The sequence below is a fragment of the Notechis scutatus genome, chromosome 8 (genome assembly GCF_049901735.1).
Source record: "Notechis scutatus isolate UNSWTSFEM ecotype Mainland chromosome 8, rNotScu1.2, whole genome shotgun sequence".
Lineage (NCBI taxonomy): Eukaryota > Metazoa > Chordata > Lepidosauria > Squamata > Elapidae > Notechis > Notechis scutatus.
Window position 1 is genome coordinate 14,238,329 of NC_142016.1, and position 21,116 is coordinate 14,259,444.

General features: G+C 36.6%; 1 protein-coding gene across 50 annotated transcripts in view; it reads left to right on the plus strand.

The window, feature by feature from the left end:
* Positions 1 to 21,116, plus strand: part of EPB41 (erythrocyte membrane protein band 4.1) — a 108,526-nt gene that overhangs the window by 42,446 nt on the left and 44,964 nt on the right. For 18 of the 50 annotated variants that reach the window (XM_087970739.1, XM_087970789.1, XM_087970749.1 and 15 more), the window contains exons 1-8: positions 906 to 965; positions 11,536 to 11,992; positions 12,853 to 13,086; positions 15,807 to 15,911; positions 16,522 to 16,564; positions 18,807 to 18,882; positions 19,658 to 19,876; positions 20,211 to 20,298. In XM_087970739.1, coding sequence (XP_087826865.1) covers positions 11,540 to 11,992; positions 12,853 to 13,086; positions 15,807 to 15,911; positions 16,522 to 16,564; positions 18,807 to 18,882; positions 19,658 to 19,876; positions 20,211 to 20,298 — 1,218 coding nt within the window. In that variant the 5' untranslated portion in view covers positions 906 to 965; positions 11,536 to 11,539. Of the gene's footprint in view, positions 1 to 905; positions 1,123 to 1,151; positions 1,465 to 7,483; positions 7,681 to 11,535; positions 11,993 to 12,852; positions 13,087 to 15,806; positions 15,912 to 16,521; positions 16,565 to 18,806; positions 18,883 to 19,657; positions 19,877 to 20,210; positions 20,299 to 21,116 lie in introns of those variants that run through there. The other 32 variants (XM_087970780.1, XM_087970781.1, XM_087970783.1 and 29 more) reach the window with 9 other exon arrangements.

Sequence of the window (21,116 nt, forward strand, 5' to 3'; positions counted from 1 at the left end):
ACAGATTGGAAGGATGGCCCTTAATGGCTGCTTCTTGAACCCGAACCATTCACTAGAGATAATCGCCACCTTTTCACCCCTTTCGTGGAGTGGACCCAGCAGCTCAAGGGATTAGCATAAGGCATGCGGAGACTGCCACAGGAAGCTGGATTAATTGAGTAAACCGGAGTTCAGCTTCTCCTACAAACGCATTTAAGCTGAGCTTTTTTCCGTCTGACGTAGCGCTCGAGACTCTGACTCCATTGGATGCCTCGCTTCCTTCGTCCACTCCGCTCTTACTATTAATACACCTCGGCAGCCCCGCCTTTTGATAAAAGACGTCTGCGCCGACAAGCCATTGTTATCCTACCCATCTCCTTAATATTTTTTTTGGGGGGTTGGTTGGGTTAAAGAGGAGGAAAAAAAAGCGGGTTAAGTCCCCAGGGCGATCCACATAAAAGGACTGCGACTCCCTTGGCGGGAAGGAAACGGGGAGGGGGGGGGTGAAAATACAGAGAGCGCGCCTGCGCGCGCACCTTTTTTCCTCATAACTGACCCAGATGGCCGTTGGGATTCATTTATTTTGAAGAGGGCGCGAGCCGCGCTCTCTCTCTCGCTACCTACCTATCTCCCACCCTAACGACACTGTGGCCTTTGCGCGCTTGCGCTTTTTTCCCTCCTTCCCGCTGCCGTTGCGTCTCCTACGAAGCCCTCCGCGCGTCCCGCGCTCCCTCGTCCTCACCACCACACAGTCGTCTCTCTCTTCCCCCCCCCTCCCCTTCTCGCTCCGTTTTGGTTCCCACCCGCTCCGCGCCCGAGAGCCAATGGCTGAGCTCCAAAGGAACTCCGCCTTCTCCTCTCCGCCAATAGAAACTTACTACTATGTTATGGGGCGGGGGGGGGCGAGAGGAGAGGTGGGTGAAGGAGAGAGAGGGAGAGCGCGATTGAACGAAAGCCAGCCGAGCAGCGAGATCGTCTGAGGGAAGGTGGGGAGGGGGGGCGCCTTCGACCACTGCTGGCACCTTCGCGAAAGGCTATCGGCGTCCAAGCATCCCCACCTGGGGAGGAGGCAGGCAAGTGAGGCGACGACGCAAGCGACTTCCGTCCCGCGCCCCTTCTCGCTCCCCGCTTTACCTCAGCGAGGTGCGTCGTGCTCGCCGAAGAGAGAGAGAGAGAGAGAGAGGCGGCTATCCGTCTGGCCGCCCGTTTGGCTGGCGAGCGGGCGGGTTGGGCTGACTGGACGTCTGTTGGCGTCGGCGCGAGAAGGGACCTCTCTCCCTTCTCTCTCTCCCTCCTGGCAGGGCGGGGCCGCTGACTGGACTGCCCCGGGAGGCGCTCTCAGGTGTCGTTGGCCTTTTGCCCTGCTGCCGCGCGGGCAGCGACAACCTTGTCCCTCGCTCTGAGGTACCGAAGGAGCGTCCGGCTTCGTTGCGCCGCGGGGTGATGGTGATGGTGGAGACGGTACGGAGAGGTGGTGCAGTGAAGGTGTGGGACGGAGGAAAGGGGGCGCTTCGTCAGCCGGGGGCTGCCTCGGGGTGGGGGGAAGAGAAGCCTGTTCAGCGGTGTCTGCGCGCCCGCCTGGCAGCCTCCTGGCCGAAGGAAGGGAGGGGATCATGGGATGGAAGACGGTGTGACTCAAGTGAGGTGAGCGCGCGCGCGAATGTCGGGGTGGGGGGGGAGAAGAGAGGCGAGGTTGAAAGATTAAAAGGCGAGCTGGCTGGTTTAGCTTCCGCGGTAGCCTCTTGCGCTTCCCCTTTCTCTAACCCTGGTCAGTTGGTTTGTGGTCTGGATTCAAAGCCCTCCCTCTTTTATCCTGTCTCTCAGATCTTTATCGTCCTGGTGTGTGTGTGTGTGTATCTATCTATCTATCTATCCATCTATCTATCTATCTATCTATCTATCTATCTATCTATCTATCTATATATACACACACACATACATACATACACACACACACACACATACATACATACATACATACATACATACATACATACATACATACATACATACATATATATTTTGCAATGGCACCAAAGATACAGCAGTGACAGTTTTGAATTTGAAGGGGGGAGGGGCCGTCTGCAGTTGTGTAAGCGTTTTGGGGAGGTGGGGGGGGGGGGAGAGAGAGAGAGACAAAACTGATCAGGTACAGGAAATCTCTATACTGAGATGAACTGAATACCGTTCCTTGGAGCTGGTTACTTCCCCTGACAGCAACGTAGTGGATTTGGATTTCAAAATAAAAATAATAAAGGCCTTACATACCCTAGTTCTGTTTAATGTGAAGTGAAACTACATTGCTTTGGTTGGCCATACACCTGGATGAGAATTTATAAATCCTTCCATTCCCTCACCATCCAATCAGAGCTGAAGAAGCTTCTTGGGTGAGAAGCGAAACATCTTCAAGGAAAAACCAGAAAGTCCAGTTGCCTCTTGAAAAAAGCACCTTTGGGACATCCATAACCTGAATGACTGAGAATCTCCATAGACATTTTGTTGGTCTCTATTTCAGTTCTATATGTTAAAGGGGGTATGTTATAGGTGTCTTACTGTAATTTAGCTTGATTTCTTCTACCTACATTTAAGTTTTTCAAAGGTCTGAGGATCATATACCAGCTGTAAGATTTTGAAAAAAGCTTTTAAGTTATTTAATGAGATAAATATTAATGAGTTATGTGTATACCATTTATGGTAAATAGGGTGGGTGATTCTTTAAGCAAGATTGTGATAGTTGTACAAACTTTAACATTGGGATGGTATATGGAACTGCAATCAAGTTATATTATATGATTGCCTTTCCTGCATTTACAAGTAATGTTTTCATTGCAAAACCATATTTTGGTTACTGTAATAGAAACTAAAACATTAAAGTACCCAGATCACTTTAAAAAAAATAACATCTAGTAAGTTTTCAATTAGCTATGGTTGCCTAAAATTCAGTTTGATAAAGCACTACATGCATTAGCCACACACAGTTGAACTTAGCTGCTGCAGAAAGTTAGGCAAAGATAAAGTCACTGACAAACCACTTCCAAAGTACATGGGATGTTCTCTGAAATCACTAAGAAATAAGCTTGTCTACCCATTTATTGCAAATGATTTTTGTCCCATGATTGGTTCTGTTAATGTAATAATGAATAGTTACAATAGTACAACTGCTTTGTGTGTTTTTTTGTAGTAAACAGTAGTATACTAAACACTAGTATTTACTGTAGTTATTTAGCTGCAATTATATAATAAATGTTCCAGAAAAAAGAATTGATAATGCTTCTTGGATGAGAAGCAAAATGTCTTCATGAAAAAAAAAATCCAGTTGTCTTTTGAAAAGTACCTTTGGGACAGTCATGATCTGGATGAGAATCTCTATAGACATTCCAGATAAATGTTAAATGCATAATATGATTTGTGGCTTTCAGTTCGTTATATGCCTTGAACACATTTCACTATGTTGGATTTAAATTTTGTAAAAAATTAAAATAATTTAAAATAATTTAACCTTAATTTAGTGAAGTATTTCAATTCTGATTTCAGGAAAGATTCCCTCCCCAACAGTCAGTGGGTTAAAAAAAATTACCCAGTTCGTCAAGTTCACTGGCAGTGTTATCAGTTGTGGCAGCTGTCAGAGTTTTGTTTAATGTAATCCTGGGTTAATAAGAGAATTCCAACTAGTCTTTCAACACTACAACTCTACACTAGTCGAGTATTCAATATTGATTGGGCCTATAAATAACGTGAGGCTTTGAATGTCATAAATATCAAATTAGAACTGGAACAAGTTTAAACAGAGGAGGGACAAATAAAGATACGGTGCTTGATAGTAACTTATCCTTCAAAAGAACTTATTTTGTTACCTTGTACTTTAGTACTCTTTTGAAGAAACCAATAAGGAATTAAATTCAGAGGCAATATGAAAAAAATCTCATATCTTCCAGGGCAATGAGACCTACTTAAAATTTTTTGCCAAAGAGACAAATGATAGACTTAAATTTGATAGCATTTAGTGTTAACATATGATACAACTATGAAATACAACTTAGTTGCATTTATTCATACTCTAGTAACATATTTTGACTATTTCAGTGTGTTACAGTAAGTAATTGGAGAGCATCTGAAAACATCAGTTGGTACAAACTGACTTTCTAACTGGAGCACAATGCAGTGATGAAGTTGCTCCAATATTTACACTTTGGCACTGGTTGTCAATTATTTACCAGATTTGATTGAATGTGTTCATTGTAATCTTTAATGTATTTGCTGCCCTTAGGAACATACTACCAACTACTTTTAGAATGGGTGTCAAGTTACATCGTTAATGTAGGTAGTCCTCGACTTACATTCACAATTGAGCCCAGAATTTCTGTTGCTAAGCAAGAAAATTGTTAACTGAATGTTTCTCCATTTTACAGCCTTGTACAGGTGTTAACTAAATTAAGTTAGTAATACAGTTGTTAAGTGAATCTGGCTTCCCATTTACTTTGCTTGTCAGAAGGTTGTAGAAGGTGATCACATGACCTGGGATACTGCAACCAACATAAATACATGCCACTTGCCAGGCATATGAATTTTGATCATGGGAATGCTGCAGTGGTCGTAAAAAATGGTCATAGATCGCTTTTTTCAGTGCTATGATAATTTTAAATGGTCATTAAACAAATGGTTGAGGACTACCTGTCAGGGTATATATTTTCATATATCTTGTTTTGGTTTTTCATGTCCCCATGTTTTTAATTAGTAAATTGTAGTTGTGGATTTATTTTAACTTTTTGATACATCACCTTAGCAATTTGAAGAAAGTAGTATTGAATTTAAGTCACATTGATTTTCAGTCTCAGTAGTCTTGATGAATGCCTATCTCAGATTGTGGTCAGAGGTTTTGGAATGTTTCAGACATTCATGTACTTCAGTAACTCAGTGCAACTTGTCTAAGAGTTACTGTTTGACATGATGCTGCCACTGTCTCATGAATTATTCCTAGCACATTCATTCTTTCTGTATGTATTTCTTATCAAGTCTTTGGAGAGCAGATGGGCTACCTACTTAGAAGAAGCAGTAATGATAATCCAGCTTTCTAAGCAAACAGTTCTCTAGTACTAACTAGAAGAAAAAAACTGGCAACCTACGAGGAAATTACTTTGTTATTCTGGTGAAATGGAAATAAAAGGTTAACTGGCTATTCATTAGGCAGGCAGAATGCTAAGGGAACTCAGAGAAATACAGCTGGCTATTTGACATAATAAGAAGGAAAGAAAAGGAGATAACCATTATAGTTTTATAAATAAGCAAAGTGAGGTTTTGTTTGTAAAGTTCTTAAAACTGCATATATTCTGCATTTCTTTCATACAGTGTTATTGTTAAATTACACTTTAATAATCGTATGGCCCTCTGGCAAAATGAAAGGCAGGATATAATTCAGTTCTCCCCTTAAAAAACTCCCCTGGTATATAATATCTTTGTTTGTCATTTTGGGGTACCAGTACTGAGATCTTCAAGTATTTTCTCAAAGTAAACTTATGTGAACAGACCTGGTTCATAGAATTGCCAAGAATCAGATATATAGATAACATCATCATCACCTGTGTTCTTAGGATGTTACTGAAGAGAAGAGTTCTGAGCTGTGAAGTTTGTTTGCTTATTTATTAAATTTGTTATTCACTACAAAGAACTCTGGCTTATAGCATCATCCATAAGCGGTTCAATTCTTTTCTATGATGTCAGGAGCAAATTTTAAAGATAACCCAAATATTTCTTTGATTATGCAAATATTATTAAATTTATATAAATGATATATTTATATTAGAAAGGTTAGGGGATTACTGATCCCTTGTTTAAACCATGAATGATCACCATCAGAAATAGTAGAGAATTTTAAAAATCTGAATGATAGAAAGCAGTTCTTGGATAAATTATTTAATTAACAACAATAATGCTTTGTTATGAAATGAGGAGGATAATTGAATGACCATTGATACAATAATTTTATCAGTGCTAAACCACTTAACACAGGGGTCCCCAACCGCCGGGCCGCGGACCGGTACGGGCCGGAACAAGCCTTACGGGCCGCTGGTTGCTGGGCGCCGCCATCTTTTTGGTAAAAAAGCAATTTTTCGTCAAAAGATGGCGGCGCCTAAGCTCGATGAGCTTTTCCGGTAGAAAGCCATTTCTACCCGAAAAAGCTCACGAAGCGCTATGCCGCCATTTTTTTGATTAAAATCACTCCGTGACGTCACCGAAGTGATTTTTCGTCAAAAAGATGGCGGCGCCAGCTGACGCCGGAACCGGGCGGCGCCCAGCTGACGCCAGAACCGGGCCGCGCATCGAAAAGGTTGGGGATCCCTGACTTAACAGATAGTACTTGAACTTACAATCATTCATTTAACAACTGTTCAAAGTTACAATAACACTGAAAAAGTGACTTATAACTGTTGCAGCAACCCCTCAGTCTTGTGATTGGATGTTTGACAACCAATTTGTATTTATGATAGTTGCAGCATCCTGGGTTCATATAATCTCCATTTATATCAGCTGAAGTCACATGATGCTTGCTTAGCAACTGCATTGCTTAAGAACAAATTTTCTAGTCCCACTTTTTGTAAGTTGAGGACTACTAGTCTTTTCAGTTGTCTTAAAAGCTTTTACAGTTCAGGGGTTAAGGTATTTGTTTCATAGATTTCATAGATTCATGTATATCTCTGCCAAATTATAGCCCTTTTTGTGTACTATAAAACAAGTAGTCTTGCTGTTAGCAACTAATTTATGTGCGTGTTGATCAGGGGTGGGATCCTACCGCATAACAACTGGTTCGGTGTCAGCTGCTCTTTGGAACTACCAGTTCTATAGAACAGGGCCAAACCAGTAGAATCCCACCTCTGGTGTTGCTCATTTGTCTATATCAAAGGTCTTCAAACTTGGCAAGTTTAAGACCTGTGGACTTCAACTCCCAGAATTCCTGAACTAACATGACTGGAGGAGGAATTCTGGGAGTTGAAGTCCACAGGTCTTAAAGCTGTGAAGCTGGTCTATATGTTATGCTTCTAGGTTAACTGCCTAATCATTATAGGGTTAAGGTTCCAAAACTATATTCTAGGAAATACAGCTGGGACCAGAATTTTTGTTGCTAAGCAAGGCACAGTTGTTAAGTGGATTGTGCCTGATTTTATGACCCATTTGTCACATTGTTAAATGAATAGCTGCAATTGTTAGGTGGATCATATGATTGTTAAGTGAATCCTGCTCCTGCCACTGACTGCTTATTGGAAGCCAGCTGGGATTTCACAAATAATGATCACATGGCCTCTCTGTTATATTAGATCCTAAATAGCCATAAATAGGTGTTTAATAGAGCCTGATAAATGAATAATAGAAATGATTTTGTGTTCTATAATATGTTGATTAAATATAGAATCAGTTTAATGTCATGGTTAAAGCATCAAGCTAGAAACCAAGAGATGTGAGTTTACCCACAAAGCCAATAACTTCGAGCTGGTCATTTTCTCAGGACTAGGAAGGAGGCAGACTGCTTCTGAAAAACTTTGCCAGGAAAACCACAGGAACTTGTCCAGGCAGTCTCCCAAGAATTGGACACAATCAGAAGAAAAATCTTTGTATACTGTTGTACATTTTCTTTGTGAATTATCAGCTTCGAAGATAAACATAATTGTATTGCTTCATCAGAAATGGGTGTGGTCTAACATTTCAAAGGTTAGGCATATTCTTACTTCCTGTTGTCTTTGCTACATTAATTGTTATGTTTAATACTCAGAGGCTAGTTTTCTGAATCTTAATTCAGTAGAACATGTTTAAATTAGTTAACCTGAGTGACAACTAGAAAACAAATGAAGCTGCTTTCATTCTACTTTCTAGCATAACTAGGAAAAAATCACAAGCATTGTACAATATATGCTATTGAATATAAAATAGCCCAATTCTGATTGGATTACTTTTTATATACAGTTTTTTTATCCTTTAAGAACCACAGAATTTTTTTATTTTCTTGAAAGATCTGTACAGTAATAAAAATGTACTTCATTATATTTTATGATATTAAATATGCAATATTATATGATCAGAGATGTTCAATATTTCATAAATGAGTATTTGTAATATATAATGAAGGAAGTGTAATAGAGTAACTGGCAGGAGCTAGTATTTTAAGGCATTCTTCATTAACCTGGTTTGCATTAAAAGAATACCAAAATGGAGAATCCAGAAGAATGGTAAGAACAAAGAGAAATACATTACAGTGAACAACCTCCATCAAACCATCCAATCAAAGTTTGCACTATCAAAACCTAGCATCTTGGCTATCGTGGCAAGAATATAGTACCTGAGATCCAGACTGAGATCCTATTAGATTAATTAATATTAATATGGGTCATCATTGATGTTAGAGTGAGTGAAATTGAGGAACAATCAAGTTGCACATCACAAATACAGCAAAAACATTTCTTCAGATTCGCCTCTTTACATTAGCATCATTCATTCCATAATTATTTAATTTAAAGAAAAAATATTTACCATTTTAAAATGGGAAAAGCAAAATAGAAATGAGAGCCCTTTGATCTAGTTTAGGAAGTTTGAAGTTCAGAAAAGAGTACAATAAGAACAGGATATACTTTGTTAAGTGAGTTTTACCCCATTTACAACTTTTCTTGCCACATTTGTTAAATGAATCGTTGCAGTTGTTAACTTAGTAACATGGTTGTTAAATGAATTAGGCTTCCCTATTGACTTTGCTCATCAGAAGTTTGCAAAAGGTGATCCCATGACCCCAGAACACTAACCATCATAAATATGAAACAGTTGTCAAGCATCCATATGTAAATCACATGACCATGGGAATGATGCAATAGTCATAAGTGTGAAAAATGGTCTTAACTATTTTTCAGCGCCATTGTAACTTCAAACGATCACTAAATGAACTGTTGTAAGTCGAGGAGTACCTGTAGTGCATGTCTATCTCTGCATCTTTCAGGATTTTCCCTTATGTTTATTTGAAAGTGTTGTGATGTAATGTAATTTTCAGGAAACCATGGAGACGTTAATTCACTTAACTGGAACCTTAGGTGGAGTTTGTTTGAAAGATATATCATTAATACGCCACACCACTATAAACAATTCTGCAAATAAACATTGTTTTCCTGTGTTCATATTTAAAATGGGAAATATCCCCCCTCCCATTATGTTGTTTACTTTTTTGAAAAAAAAAAACATTATGGCTGTAGCTGCACGTAAGCACATATCTGGTTCTCCACTTCAAAGCTTGAGTGTTAGAGGAATTTGTAAAAACATTATATTTTGGCTGGTATTTTCCCAAGTTGTTTTGGCATATAGCACAAAGTATAACTCAGTTTCTCCCCATTCTTTTTACAGAATATAAACATCTGTATTAAGCACAAGATCAATGGATAGGAGTCAGCATTACAGCTATGGTTGTGTGTGGCGGGATAATATTCCTGAAATGATTTTTAGCTTCTACATTGCTGTGCAATTTCTAAAGTGTAAACAATTCATTCTATGCTATTATAGTTCTATATTACTTTCAAAGCACTTTTTATGGACTGCACAGATGGATTATTTAATTATAACAGGAAAATTAACATTGTCAACTAATGCAGTTGGAAGAGGTTAGAATTTTACTGAAGAATCAAATTGCAAATGTTTTTATTTGAAATATTTTTGAAAATTTGTTAATATTTAGTAAATCAGCATTGAAACTTGCAGTTATTGTATAGTAAATCCTCCAGGTGCTTTTACAGTAATCAAAAGAAATATATCTTCCAATTTCAAGGCTAAAATATAAAATTTGAAAATTGCATTTTTACTCCCACTTAAGTAGCAATAGTTTAATTAGAAGCACATGGAGCTATTTAGTGCCTTATCTGGTGAAAAGGTTTCTCAGCTCCAGCTCAGGACTGAAATTTGGACTACATTTGTGAAACTTAAAACTTTAAAGATTTTATATAGGTGATTATTGTAATTTACAGTGTTATAACCCTTATTTTTTTTATAGGTATGCTAAACATGATATCACTTGATAAACTAGCTGCTTTCTAGAAAATCCTTTCTTTAGAAACTTGGAATATAATCTGTTTACTTCTCTCTCCTGAAATATGTATAGTTTCATAAAGGTAGCATTGTAAAGCTCATTAGATTTCAGTAGTGTTCAGTATGATGGGATAAAAATACATTGCTTAAAGGCATAATTTATTTTGTAAAGGGAAAAAAGGGTTGTTTTGTTGAGCCTTGTATATTTTATTTAGCTTTTATTGTTTGAAGTTCTGTAAAACAAGACAGGATATAGAGTAGTGGATAGAATGTTGGAGTTAGAATAGTACATAGAATAGTACAGGCGATATATATTTGCTCGCCTTTTTTATGGAACCAATTTCTGTCTTCTGCCTTAATAGCCTTGATCCAAAAAATGTTTTCAATGTTACATATGTTACAAGGTGTCCATGGTAATTCCACCTAAGTAGCTGCAGAGGCCAATATAATATTTAATCTTTTTAGGAGATTTTTAGGAGCCTTCAAGGCTAAGATATGGAAGTGAATGAACACCTGATCTTAAGAAACTGTTTTGATGATCTCCAAGTTTGATAAAATTGTTCTGCATTTCTTTATTTGCAAATGGCTACTCTTCTTTCACTTTCTGGATTATGTTGTGTTTTCATATCACATTTTGATCTGGACTTGAAGCTTGAATGTGATTTTTTAAAAATAATATCAATTATTATAATTTCTCCTCATCTACCGAATGTACTGAGTCTAATAGGAAAGAAGATGAAGGAAAGCGGCATTTCTTCTTTAGATATATTGATATGTATTTCTTCCAGAGACATAATTATCTTGGAATTTTCCCCCTATCAAAGTTAGTAGGAAGAAAAAGTGATGGCAGAAATAAGATGGTCAGAAACACGCGTAACTGCTTTTGTTGTATAATATTACTGCCCAAAATCTAATTTTATTGTTCGTAACATAGTTCAGTAGTTTTCAGATATTATATAAATAAGGAATCTCATGTGCATTAAGTTGTCTTTTGAGGAGTTCTGTTGGTGGTAAGAAATGGTCTTATAGAACACCCAATTTACATGCCTTTGATTAGCCTATTATGATTCTTCATTGTATTTTTAGTATACTCATTCCCCTAGGTGTTAGTGGCAGGTGAACCATCTTCAAGTAGACTGCTGTTTTGTTTTACAAGTAAGAAGCATTTAGAAAGCCTTGAGAGTAATCTATGTGGTACACAACAAAGTTCTCAAGGTTAACTTTGGCAATCTTAAGTTTTAAGTTTAGAATTTTGCATTGGATTTTATTTTTTGTGCCTAGTAAGCTGAATTTTGTAATCACCAAGAATTCATGTCCAGTGCATTAAAATATACAGCACACATTATCTTACTGAAATGATGCATTGGAAAATAAATTTTATGAATTATAAATGTTAGTATTTTTTTCTGGATTAAGAAAAATGAGGTAGCTATTTATGTAACATAAAATGTGATTTTGTATTAATATTTCATGTCTTCAGTTAAGTTTCTTTTATTTTTCTGCCACTAGAAACATGACAACTGAAAAGAGTTTAGTGGCAGAGTCTGAGACTCCTAAACAGCAGCCCCCAAAGGAGGAGGAGGTAGTTGCTGAAACTGATCCGCAGGAATATTTTGTGGAGAAAGCACCCGAGGGGGATAATCCATCCAAGAAGAAGCTGAAAGCATCCAATGGTGACACACCCACCCAAGAGGACCAGAGTAAGAACAAAGAATGCAGTTCTGAAACTCGTGGCCTGTCACGCTTATTTTCATCACTCCTCAAGAGACCCAAATCTCAGGTATCGGAGGAAGAAGGCAACGGGGCAGGAACAAAAGAATTTGGTGAAGAACACGAGAAAGAGACTGATATAGAAGCTGATCTCAATGAAGAGATTTTGCTGAAAGCCCCAATAGCAGCTCCTGAACCTGAACTTAGGACTGATCCATCTTTAGATCTTCACTCACTCAGCAGTGCAGAAACTCAGGTAAATATCATGTAAATGTAATATTTTCTAGCTGCTTAGATTTCTAGGGAGATTCTTCCTAATATTGTGCATATGACTTTAATTTAATATAGTTTATTTAGTAACTTAGTTTAATATAACTAAAACAGAATATATTTTTATTGGGACTTTCATGGATTTTATTCCCATGAAAATATAAATGCTCTATTACACCAATATTGAAAAAACTATATTGTCTTCCAGTTCCAATTCAAGATGCACAAAGCCTCACAAAGCTTGTGTCAAAGATACTTGCAGTTGTCCCCATCCTGTTTTAAATTCTGCCTTTAACATGGGTATGTCTTATCATCCACAAAATGTCTGCTTTTCCAGTGATCCAGCCATAATTGAAAACAAACTGCTTCTGGAGTTGAGGCATACCCCTCATTTGCATAGGGATTTTAGATACTTTTTATGCTGCTGCTTTATGGTTTTTACTGATTATGTGGGTGCCTCTTAGAGCCATTTGGCAGTAGGCAGCATGTAAAATAATTAGTCCAAGTTTTACAACTTAATTTTGAAGTTTATTTAACTAGGTTCAAGTTGGGAAGTGTTTCACACTTTTAAGGTATAATTTATGGACAATGTATTTTGTTACATTTTAAATTATATCGGAAACTAGCAGCTTTAAAGTAGCAATTCCCAGCATATGCATGTATCCTTTTATTTAAAAAAATCTCCCTCCTCCCCCAATGCAGGTTGTAAATTTCAGCTAGTTTCCTGGTTTTAAAAAAGTTTCACTTTTCAAGTATTTAAAGTAATAAAGATTTATAAAATACAAATACAAACACATATTACAGGGAAATTTTTTTATTTATGTTAGAATATTTTAATGATTTCAGCCTGCCCAAGAGGATAGGAGAGAAGATCAGGACCAAGATCCAGAGAACATAGATCTTGAAATTAAGGAAGAAAAGGAGCAGGTGGAGTGTTCCAATACAGGTGAAAAAAAAGAAAACAAGGGAAAGGTGGAAAAAGAATTAAAAAGTGCTCCCAAAACTGTAAGAAGACCCCGAAATAGCATGCATTGCAAGATTACCTTACTGGATGATGCCATTTTTGAGTGTTCTGTAGACGTAAGTATATATGTTATTGATTGTTTTCTGAATTGTAAACCTGTATTAAAACTAATATGGAGGGGGGAGGAGAATGTGATTGTCCTGATCCATTGTATCTTTTTGAAATGACAGAACACCCTATTTTTCTTTATAGTAGCCTAAACAAATCTATCCTATCTTTAAATTACAAAGTTGATTTTTAAAAAATTGCACTCATAAAATAAGGAACTTATTTTATGAGGAATTAGTACTTTATAATTGGCCCCAGGAATCTGATTATCTTTTTTTTTTTTTTAGCAATCAGTGGGTTTTTATGTTTGATATGTTGTCAGGAATGAATGACATTGTGTGTAAGGTGAAGAGATTTGATATTGGTATGAGAGGAACTGATTGGAATATACAACAGGCATCTTTGACTCTTGCTAAAAACATAGTTGTTGCACCTTTAAAGTTATGAATAATAGAAGTTGCATGTGATACACTACGTCCCTTTTGCTTAACTGTTATGTAGTAGATTGGGAATTAAGTACTACTGTTCTTTTTAAAAGTTTACTGGTATTTTGAGTCACTAATTAAACCTGAATGCATGTTTATGGCCAAGTTGTATTTCTGTAGCTGATTGAGCAAAATAGGTGTTTTGACTTAACATGTTTTAGTCAGTATATGAATGTTACATTATTATAAAGGTGGTATTAAAATATTGCTATTAATACTATTTTACCCAGTAGTTACTTTATGTGTGTGTACCTCTAAAGTGTAGTCTTTCATTCTACATGTAGAGAATGGAAGTTGAACAAAAATGCAAATTTTAGGGATTCTTTTTTCATACAGGAAGCTCAGGGTAAAATTGTGATTTCACTGCTTTGGATTCTACATTCCTTCTGTATCATCTTTGATTAAAGATCCTAGGTTGAAGTCCCTGGAGAACTGCTGCTAGCAGGGAAGACAACAGGCTGATGATATAAAGCAGCTTTTTATATCCTTTCAGCCTGACATCTGTTTGTGAGCTGGGAGGGAAAGGCTTGCTAATGCTTGAAGGAAAAAAACCTCATCCATCAGTGCCTCAAGCAATGCTCCTATATTGATTTATAATCTTTAGGCTCTAGCAGAAACTTATAGTTTGGCCATCAGCCAAAATAATATTTTTGAAATTGTGGAGAGATACAGATGAATTAAACCAGCCATAATTCAACTATCTGTTGTTCTGTTCATTTAACTAACTTAGTGGATGGTGATTACTAGAATTTTCATGGGCTTGTTAACAAAATAGGCTGTGCCAGACAAATCATTTTTGTTTGGCTGGATTATTAGATCCTTATTTCCCATGCCAATTTACAGTAGCAGTTGTGGAAATCCCAGTTGCCATTGTAAAGTGAATCCTGCAGAGTTGCAGCATCTGGGGGTCATATGCTTGCCATTTGCAACCTCCTGATGGCTTCTCCAATGACTGCTTCTTCGAAGCTAGTAGTGAAGATAATCACTGATTGTGAGATACTATGAATATCAAGTGCGAGTAAGTTGCCAACTGCCCAACTCAACCCACGATTACTGAAACACTGTGGCACTGTGGAAGCCTGGTTGCAACTATGAGGTTCTGCCTTAAGTGGCTCTTGTTCAGTGCCATCATAACTTTGAATGGTCATTGAACGATGGTTGTTCAACGAGGACTACCTAAAGTGTGCTTCGACTTCGGTTAGACATTTAATAAACGACCATATATATATTGACTGCCCATCTTACCACACGGTAACTCACTACAAGATTCACAATTGGTTGAATATCTGTACCTAACATGAGACGAAAGGTATGCAAAGTTAAGAGAATTGCTAACATTTCAGAAGATAGGATCAAGGTTCAGAAGGAACTGATATACTTGAACATTGAGCCCTATCCAACAAAATGTTGCTCAGTGATAAAAAAAATGTAAGATTTTGAACCTTAGTAAAGAAAACTAGGTGCACAATGGATGGTACTTGGCCAAACAATACTATTTGTGAGCAGAATTTGAATGTCTTGATAGATCATAACATAAGCATGACCTAGTGGTGTGCTGCAGCTGTCAAAAGAGCCACTACAGTCTTGCTGTAGCATCAACAGAATTATAATGTCAACCATAGAATTGATTGTTCCACTCTACATTACACTGGTCAGACCGCACCAGTATAGCTGGAATGGAATTATCATTCTTATGACTTCGACGTGGTCAGACGGCATTAAAAATACTGCTTCCATTTTTTGTCACTACAATACAAGAAGAATACAGAGGAATTAGAATACAGAGAAAAGCAAGAAAGATAGGTGACAGGCTTAGACACTATATCCTAAGAAGAACTATTAAAATAATTGGATATGTTTAATTTAAAGAAGAGAAATCTAAGAGGGAACATGACTGCAGCCTTCCAATGCTTTAAAGAACTATCCAAGGGAAGAGAGTACAGCTAGTAAATGTTGAAATACTTGATTCTCAATTTTGTGGGGTTGTTTGTTTGTTTGTAAAGAGATATACTTGTATGCCTAGTCAGATTTATTTAAGATTTGTTGTTTGTTTGTTTATCTCTTTCTTCTTCCCTCCTTCCCTATTTATATGTCCAAGATTAGAAATTTAGTCTTCACATCTCTTCAGCTTTCTTTCTGGCCATTTTTCATGTTTTTGTTTTTTCCCACTTAGGGCCAAAGCTAAAAATACATATTTACTATAATTATCTGTAATTCTCTAACTATTTGTATTTTTTCTACAGAAACATGCCAAAGGACAAGATCTTCTTAAGAAAGTATGTGATCACCTCAACCTTTTGGAAGAGGACTATTTTGGACTGGCCATATGGGATACCCCAACGTCTAAGGTAAGAAAACTTTACATAAAAAATGTTCTTACTAGGTCATTAGGGGGAAATTAATTTGCTTATTTTGGGGGGGTAGTAGGGAAGAAGTGAACTTTATCTGGAGAACATATAATAAAATGCATGCAACCTGACATTGCTAAATTTGTAGAAACTGGCTCCAACACAGAAAAATACTAAACTGCACATGGAAGGTCTTCTGGATATATCAGTACCATGGACAGCACCTGCCTCCAGTGACTTCTGATATTTCTGAACATGCACATACTATATCTACATATATAGATAGCTTATATAATGGGGAGTTTCAACTTGAAAACTAGAAATTTCAAGGCTTGTAAAATTATAATTCTGCAACAATTAATATTGATAGTCTTCGTGTCTATGTATTTTTTATTTTGCTGTTTCTTTATTTTTCATTTTACTATTGGAAGAAGATTATTTAAGATACTTCCTGTTCATTAGTTTGACTATGTTAACATTTTAGTAATATGTGTAATTGTATTCTATAAACTGAGCTAGCTTTGTACTGTATTAATGCAGCAATAATACATTTTCACATTATGTTATTTTTCAACATTTCAAATGATAAATATTTACTGTTTTCATGTAGACATGGTTGGATGCTGCCAAAGAGATAAAAAAACAGGTTCATGGTAAGTGGATTAAGACTTTTTAATAAAGTGGTAGATATGTATAAATAAAAAGACAACTGAAACCAGATTCCTCAAACAAGTAGCTGTTAAAAAGGATTAGGGTGAAATGCATACAGATCATTCACACAGTCATCAAAAAGTGATGAAAAGAATCAGCAAATATATTAGAAAAATCTGCTTTGTAGTTTATCAATTACAGTAGCTTATTTCTTAAAACTGATTCTACTGTCAAGTATGTTCATTTGTGCAGGTATATAATTGCATCATTGGGTTGGAATAAAACTTTCTGAAAATAATTGAAGGATAAAAGTAGTCCAATTCATACTTGTAGTTTAAGATTCACTAAAGCCCAAAATAGAATTTAATCTATGTTTATCCTTTCTTCCCTTCCTCCCTCTCTAATAAAGGGTGCAGAATAACAATTCAGAATTTAAATCATTTAGGATATTACATCTTTAATTAACTTGCATCTATAATAAATCATGAGCTCACAGTGCACTTGTAGCTTTGTCACTGGGTTCACCCATCACAAGATACCTGGCTTGTTTATTGTTGGCTTAGTTTATTGCGTGAATGCAACAATTAAAGAGGCAGTTTCACAAATTGGACGGTTAGGCTTGTACACAAACCAGGAGCCTAATCAGAACTTGCTCTCATTCTATGTGGGCAAGTCAGCTGTCAACTTGCCCAAAGAAAGCAGAAGAAACATGGTTTAGAACAAGTCTAGCGTGTGATGCGTTAGGACTCTAACTGTATGTGCACCAAGTCATGGTTTCCATGTGCAAAGCTGAATTTCTATCAGTACTCATTTTTGCTGTGCCAGCTTTATACCCTTGCATTTTATTGAAGGAGACTAAAAGTTTGGATTTATAAGCTTGGATTTATTAGCTAGTACTTATAGCAGTGGTCTGTAATAGACAGTCCTGTTTGGCACCCCACTTGCTCGGGATCAATTACTTCATCATTTACTATTCAGATATATACTCTGGTGTATAGATACCTAGCATATAATTTGCTATTGATATTCAATAGGCTAATTAACCTATAATTAGGTGAGTCATTCTTGTCATGCTTTTTATATAAGGAAACAATTATTGCTACCCTCAGTTCTCTGGGTTCTTAGCTGTGCAGTTAATATATGAAAAGAGAGTGGCCAGTACTGGTACCCTTCAGAGTTATATTTAATTACCTGGGAAATAATACAATTACATCCCGGAGTTTTACCACACTTAAGTTGATTAATAATATTTTTTACTTCTTTGGATATTACTGGGGACTATTGGGGTAGAGGCACATCAATCATATAGGTGTTAGCATGAGAATCATAATACAAGGCTTGCAGATAGCATATGCAGGTATTGAAGAGAATACAGTGCATTTGGGTGACATTGTAGGAACAATTTATCATAATATATCGGTGGTCTTTGACTTTGAAGCTTTGATTAGCTATGACCATTTTTTTTTCTTCTGACCAAGGGGTTTTCCCTCCTTTTCTGAGGAAACAGCACAGTTTTAGCATCCTGAGCAGCATGGTGGCCTAGAGGTGAAAATGCTCACTTCCCATTTGGAAGTTTGAGAGATCAATCCTAGGCAGTGACAGATGTTACCAGGGTGTAAAGAGAAAATATCTGCTGAGAACACCACGTAGGTGTCAGGAAGGGCAGCTGGCCAGTAAACACTCAGCTCCATTCAGTTGCCCCCATTCCAAATAAAGGGATTATAGGGTTGTAAAAAGAAAAAAAAAGTACAGTTTTAGTAGCAACGTAGCATTTGTCATACTAGTTCTTGGAATGGTGACCTCTCCAATTTGGATTGGTCTTTTATTTTCCTTACAAAAGATCGGAGTCTATAGTTAGCCGATGATATACATTTGGTTGACTCCTTGATGGTGATTTTGTTTTAACCATTAGGAATTGAAGTTGTGATATTACAGCTGGTAGGAATAGGATTAAGGTATGATTTTTAAAGGCAGATAAATTCTAGGTCTGTTTTGCTGTAATTTATTTTTGGCCTATAATACAATGGAGAAATTTTGATTGTAATGTTTATGTTTATAATGTATTGCTTCTATATCTTCTGAATGAATTATAGCAAAATTCGTAGAAATGAATTCTGTCAAGGAGGAATGGAGATCTTCAGATCTCTTTCAGTGTCTGTTAGTCCTTCAATCAATTGATAAGAATGATAATTTAACAATTTGCCGACTATTGCAAATTAACCAAAAATATCTCTTTAATTTCAGGAGGTCCATGGATTTTCACTTTCAATGTCAAATTTTATCCTCCAGACCCAGCACAATTAACAGAAGATATAACAAGGTTTGTGATATCCTTAAACCACTATTTCTTAACCTTGACAGCTTTAAAGATTTGTGAATTTCAACTCTTCCCTTAGCAGCATGCTGACTGGTGTATTCTGGGGATTAAAATCCACACATCTTAAAGTTTCTAAGATCAAGTAGCACTATCTTAAACTAATAGAAAATGCATTTCAAAGGTTTATTAGTACAAAAAATAAGAAATATAAAATTAAAATACTTTATTTTTACTTATATAAATAAAATATATAAGAGAAGTTTTAACTAGTGCTCCTAAATTTGCAGGAAAAGATGTGATCAGGACACAATGATAAAGGAATAGGTAAAACAATTTAATGAGCCCATCAGTCTTTGGAAGACAGATATAGTGTTGGTTTAATGGTGAGCTTGGCTTCATTATACATGCCTTATTTGTCTGTTTTTTTTTTTTCTTGAGAGAATTATTTTATTTTTGTATTCTGACAATTCATCATCTGCAAATAACACAGAAGAAAATAATAATATTCTGCTACATAATGCTGATCTTGTGCTAGTTCCATAAGGTGCAGAGTGAGCAACTTTATCTTTTTTCATGCATATGCCAAAAACAAGTAATACTTGGTTTTAGGAAGCTTTTTTAAAAAACTGAAATAAAATCCATCTGGTGGGATTTTTTAGTTAGACAAGTTGAATTGTTTTAGTTGCAGGTGAAGAAGTGCTTTTGTACTTCTAGTCATTGCTGAGTGTTGATGCAATTGAATATTTGAACTCCTTGGTGTGGTGTTTGTGTTTTGCAGGTATTATTTGTGTCTCCAGCTAAGAAAAGATATTATTAATGGGCGGCTTCCTTGCTCCTTTGCTACATTAGCTTTGCTGGGTTCCTACACAATCCAATCTGAGTTAGGAGACTATGATATAGATCTACATGGTGCGGATTATGTCAGTGAATTTAAACTAGCCCCAAACCAGACAAAAGAACTAGAAGACAAGATCACAGAATTACATAAAACATACAAGTGAGTATTAAACCTGTCATTGATCAAGTGTTGTATAACCAATTAAACTAATGTGTGTGTTTGTGTAAATATGAATATCTTTAAAACATGGTTAAGGTGACAATTATTGATTTCACTCAGATTACAACCTGCCATTATAACTGCCTCTGCAATTATTCTAGAAGTCAAAGTAAATTATTCTTGAAGATTAAAAATGAAAATAAACTTAATATGTTGGGTGAACTCAACTCATTGTGAACAAGTTTAATTACATTTTAATGGTTCATGGTTTCATGGACCCAGGACACCTTCTAAGTGCTGCTAAAATGCCATTTTGGAACATATTTGTTTATAGATCTATGAGTCCAGCTCAGGCTGATATGGAATTTCTTGAGAATGCTAAAAAGCTGTCAATGTATGGAGTTGATCTTCATCAAGCCAAGGTAAAAGAATATATTTGTTTATAATATTTCAATTTTTTATATGTCTTTCTTATATATCACACCCAATTGCAACTCTGGTTGATATACATAGAACTAAAATCAAACAAACACAATGAGTAAAATAAGAAATTAAAAAAGGAAGTAGTGGTGACCAAAAGCCCGCCCAATTCCAATAACAACATCAAACAACTTACTGCGTTAGATTCACCTAACCTCCAGATTCCATGTCTGAGGAAAGGGCCAGGTCTTCAAAAAAATTTAAAATACTAGCAAGGTTTAGGATTCTTTGAATTTGGGGTGTGTGGCATTCAAAAGAGCAGATGCTGTAACAGAGAAAGCTTGCTTCCTGGGACCCACCAGATGGCACTATTTAATAGGCAGGCCCCAGAGTATGGGAGATGGGAAGAATCTGTCTTTTAACACACTCTGAATTCCTGCGCACAATCTAACCATACTAATTCTAGCACCCATCTGTCTGTGATCTCGAGTGTTCTAAACAAAAAGAATGTAGAGCTAATTCAGAGAAGGATGGTTTCCCACTGGATGGAAACTTTCTGAGCTTTGCCAGAAGAGACAGAATTGGCCCTTTCCATAGTGCTGTTTTGTTTTTATGATGCTTCATGTACAAGCCGTGAAATCCTGGATTAAATTTAGGAACTTTAGGGAGGGATTTTGCCTTTGGTGAAAACACTGAAAAACAATTTGACAATTGTGAAGAGAGAGCTTTTATTTTGGAGGGAATATGGTTGAATGAATGTATACAGTTGTGTCTGAAATTATATTTATCCTGTTGGATCAAGGCTAATATAATAGAAAAA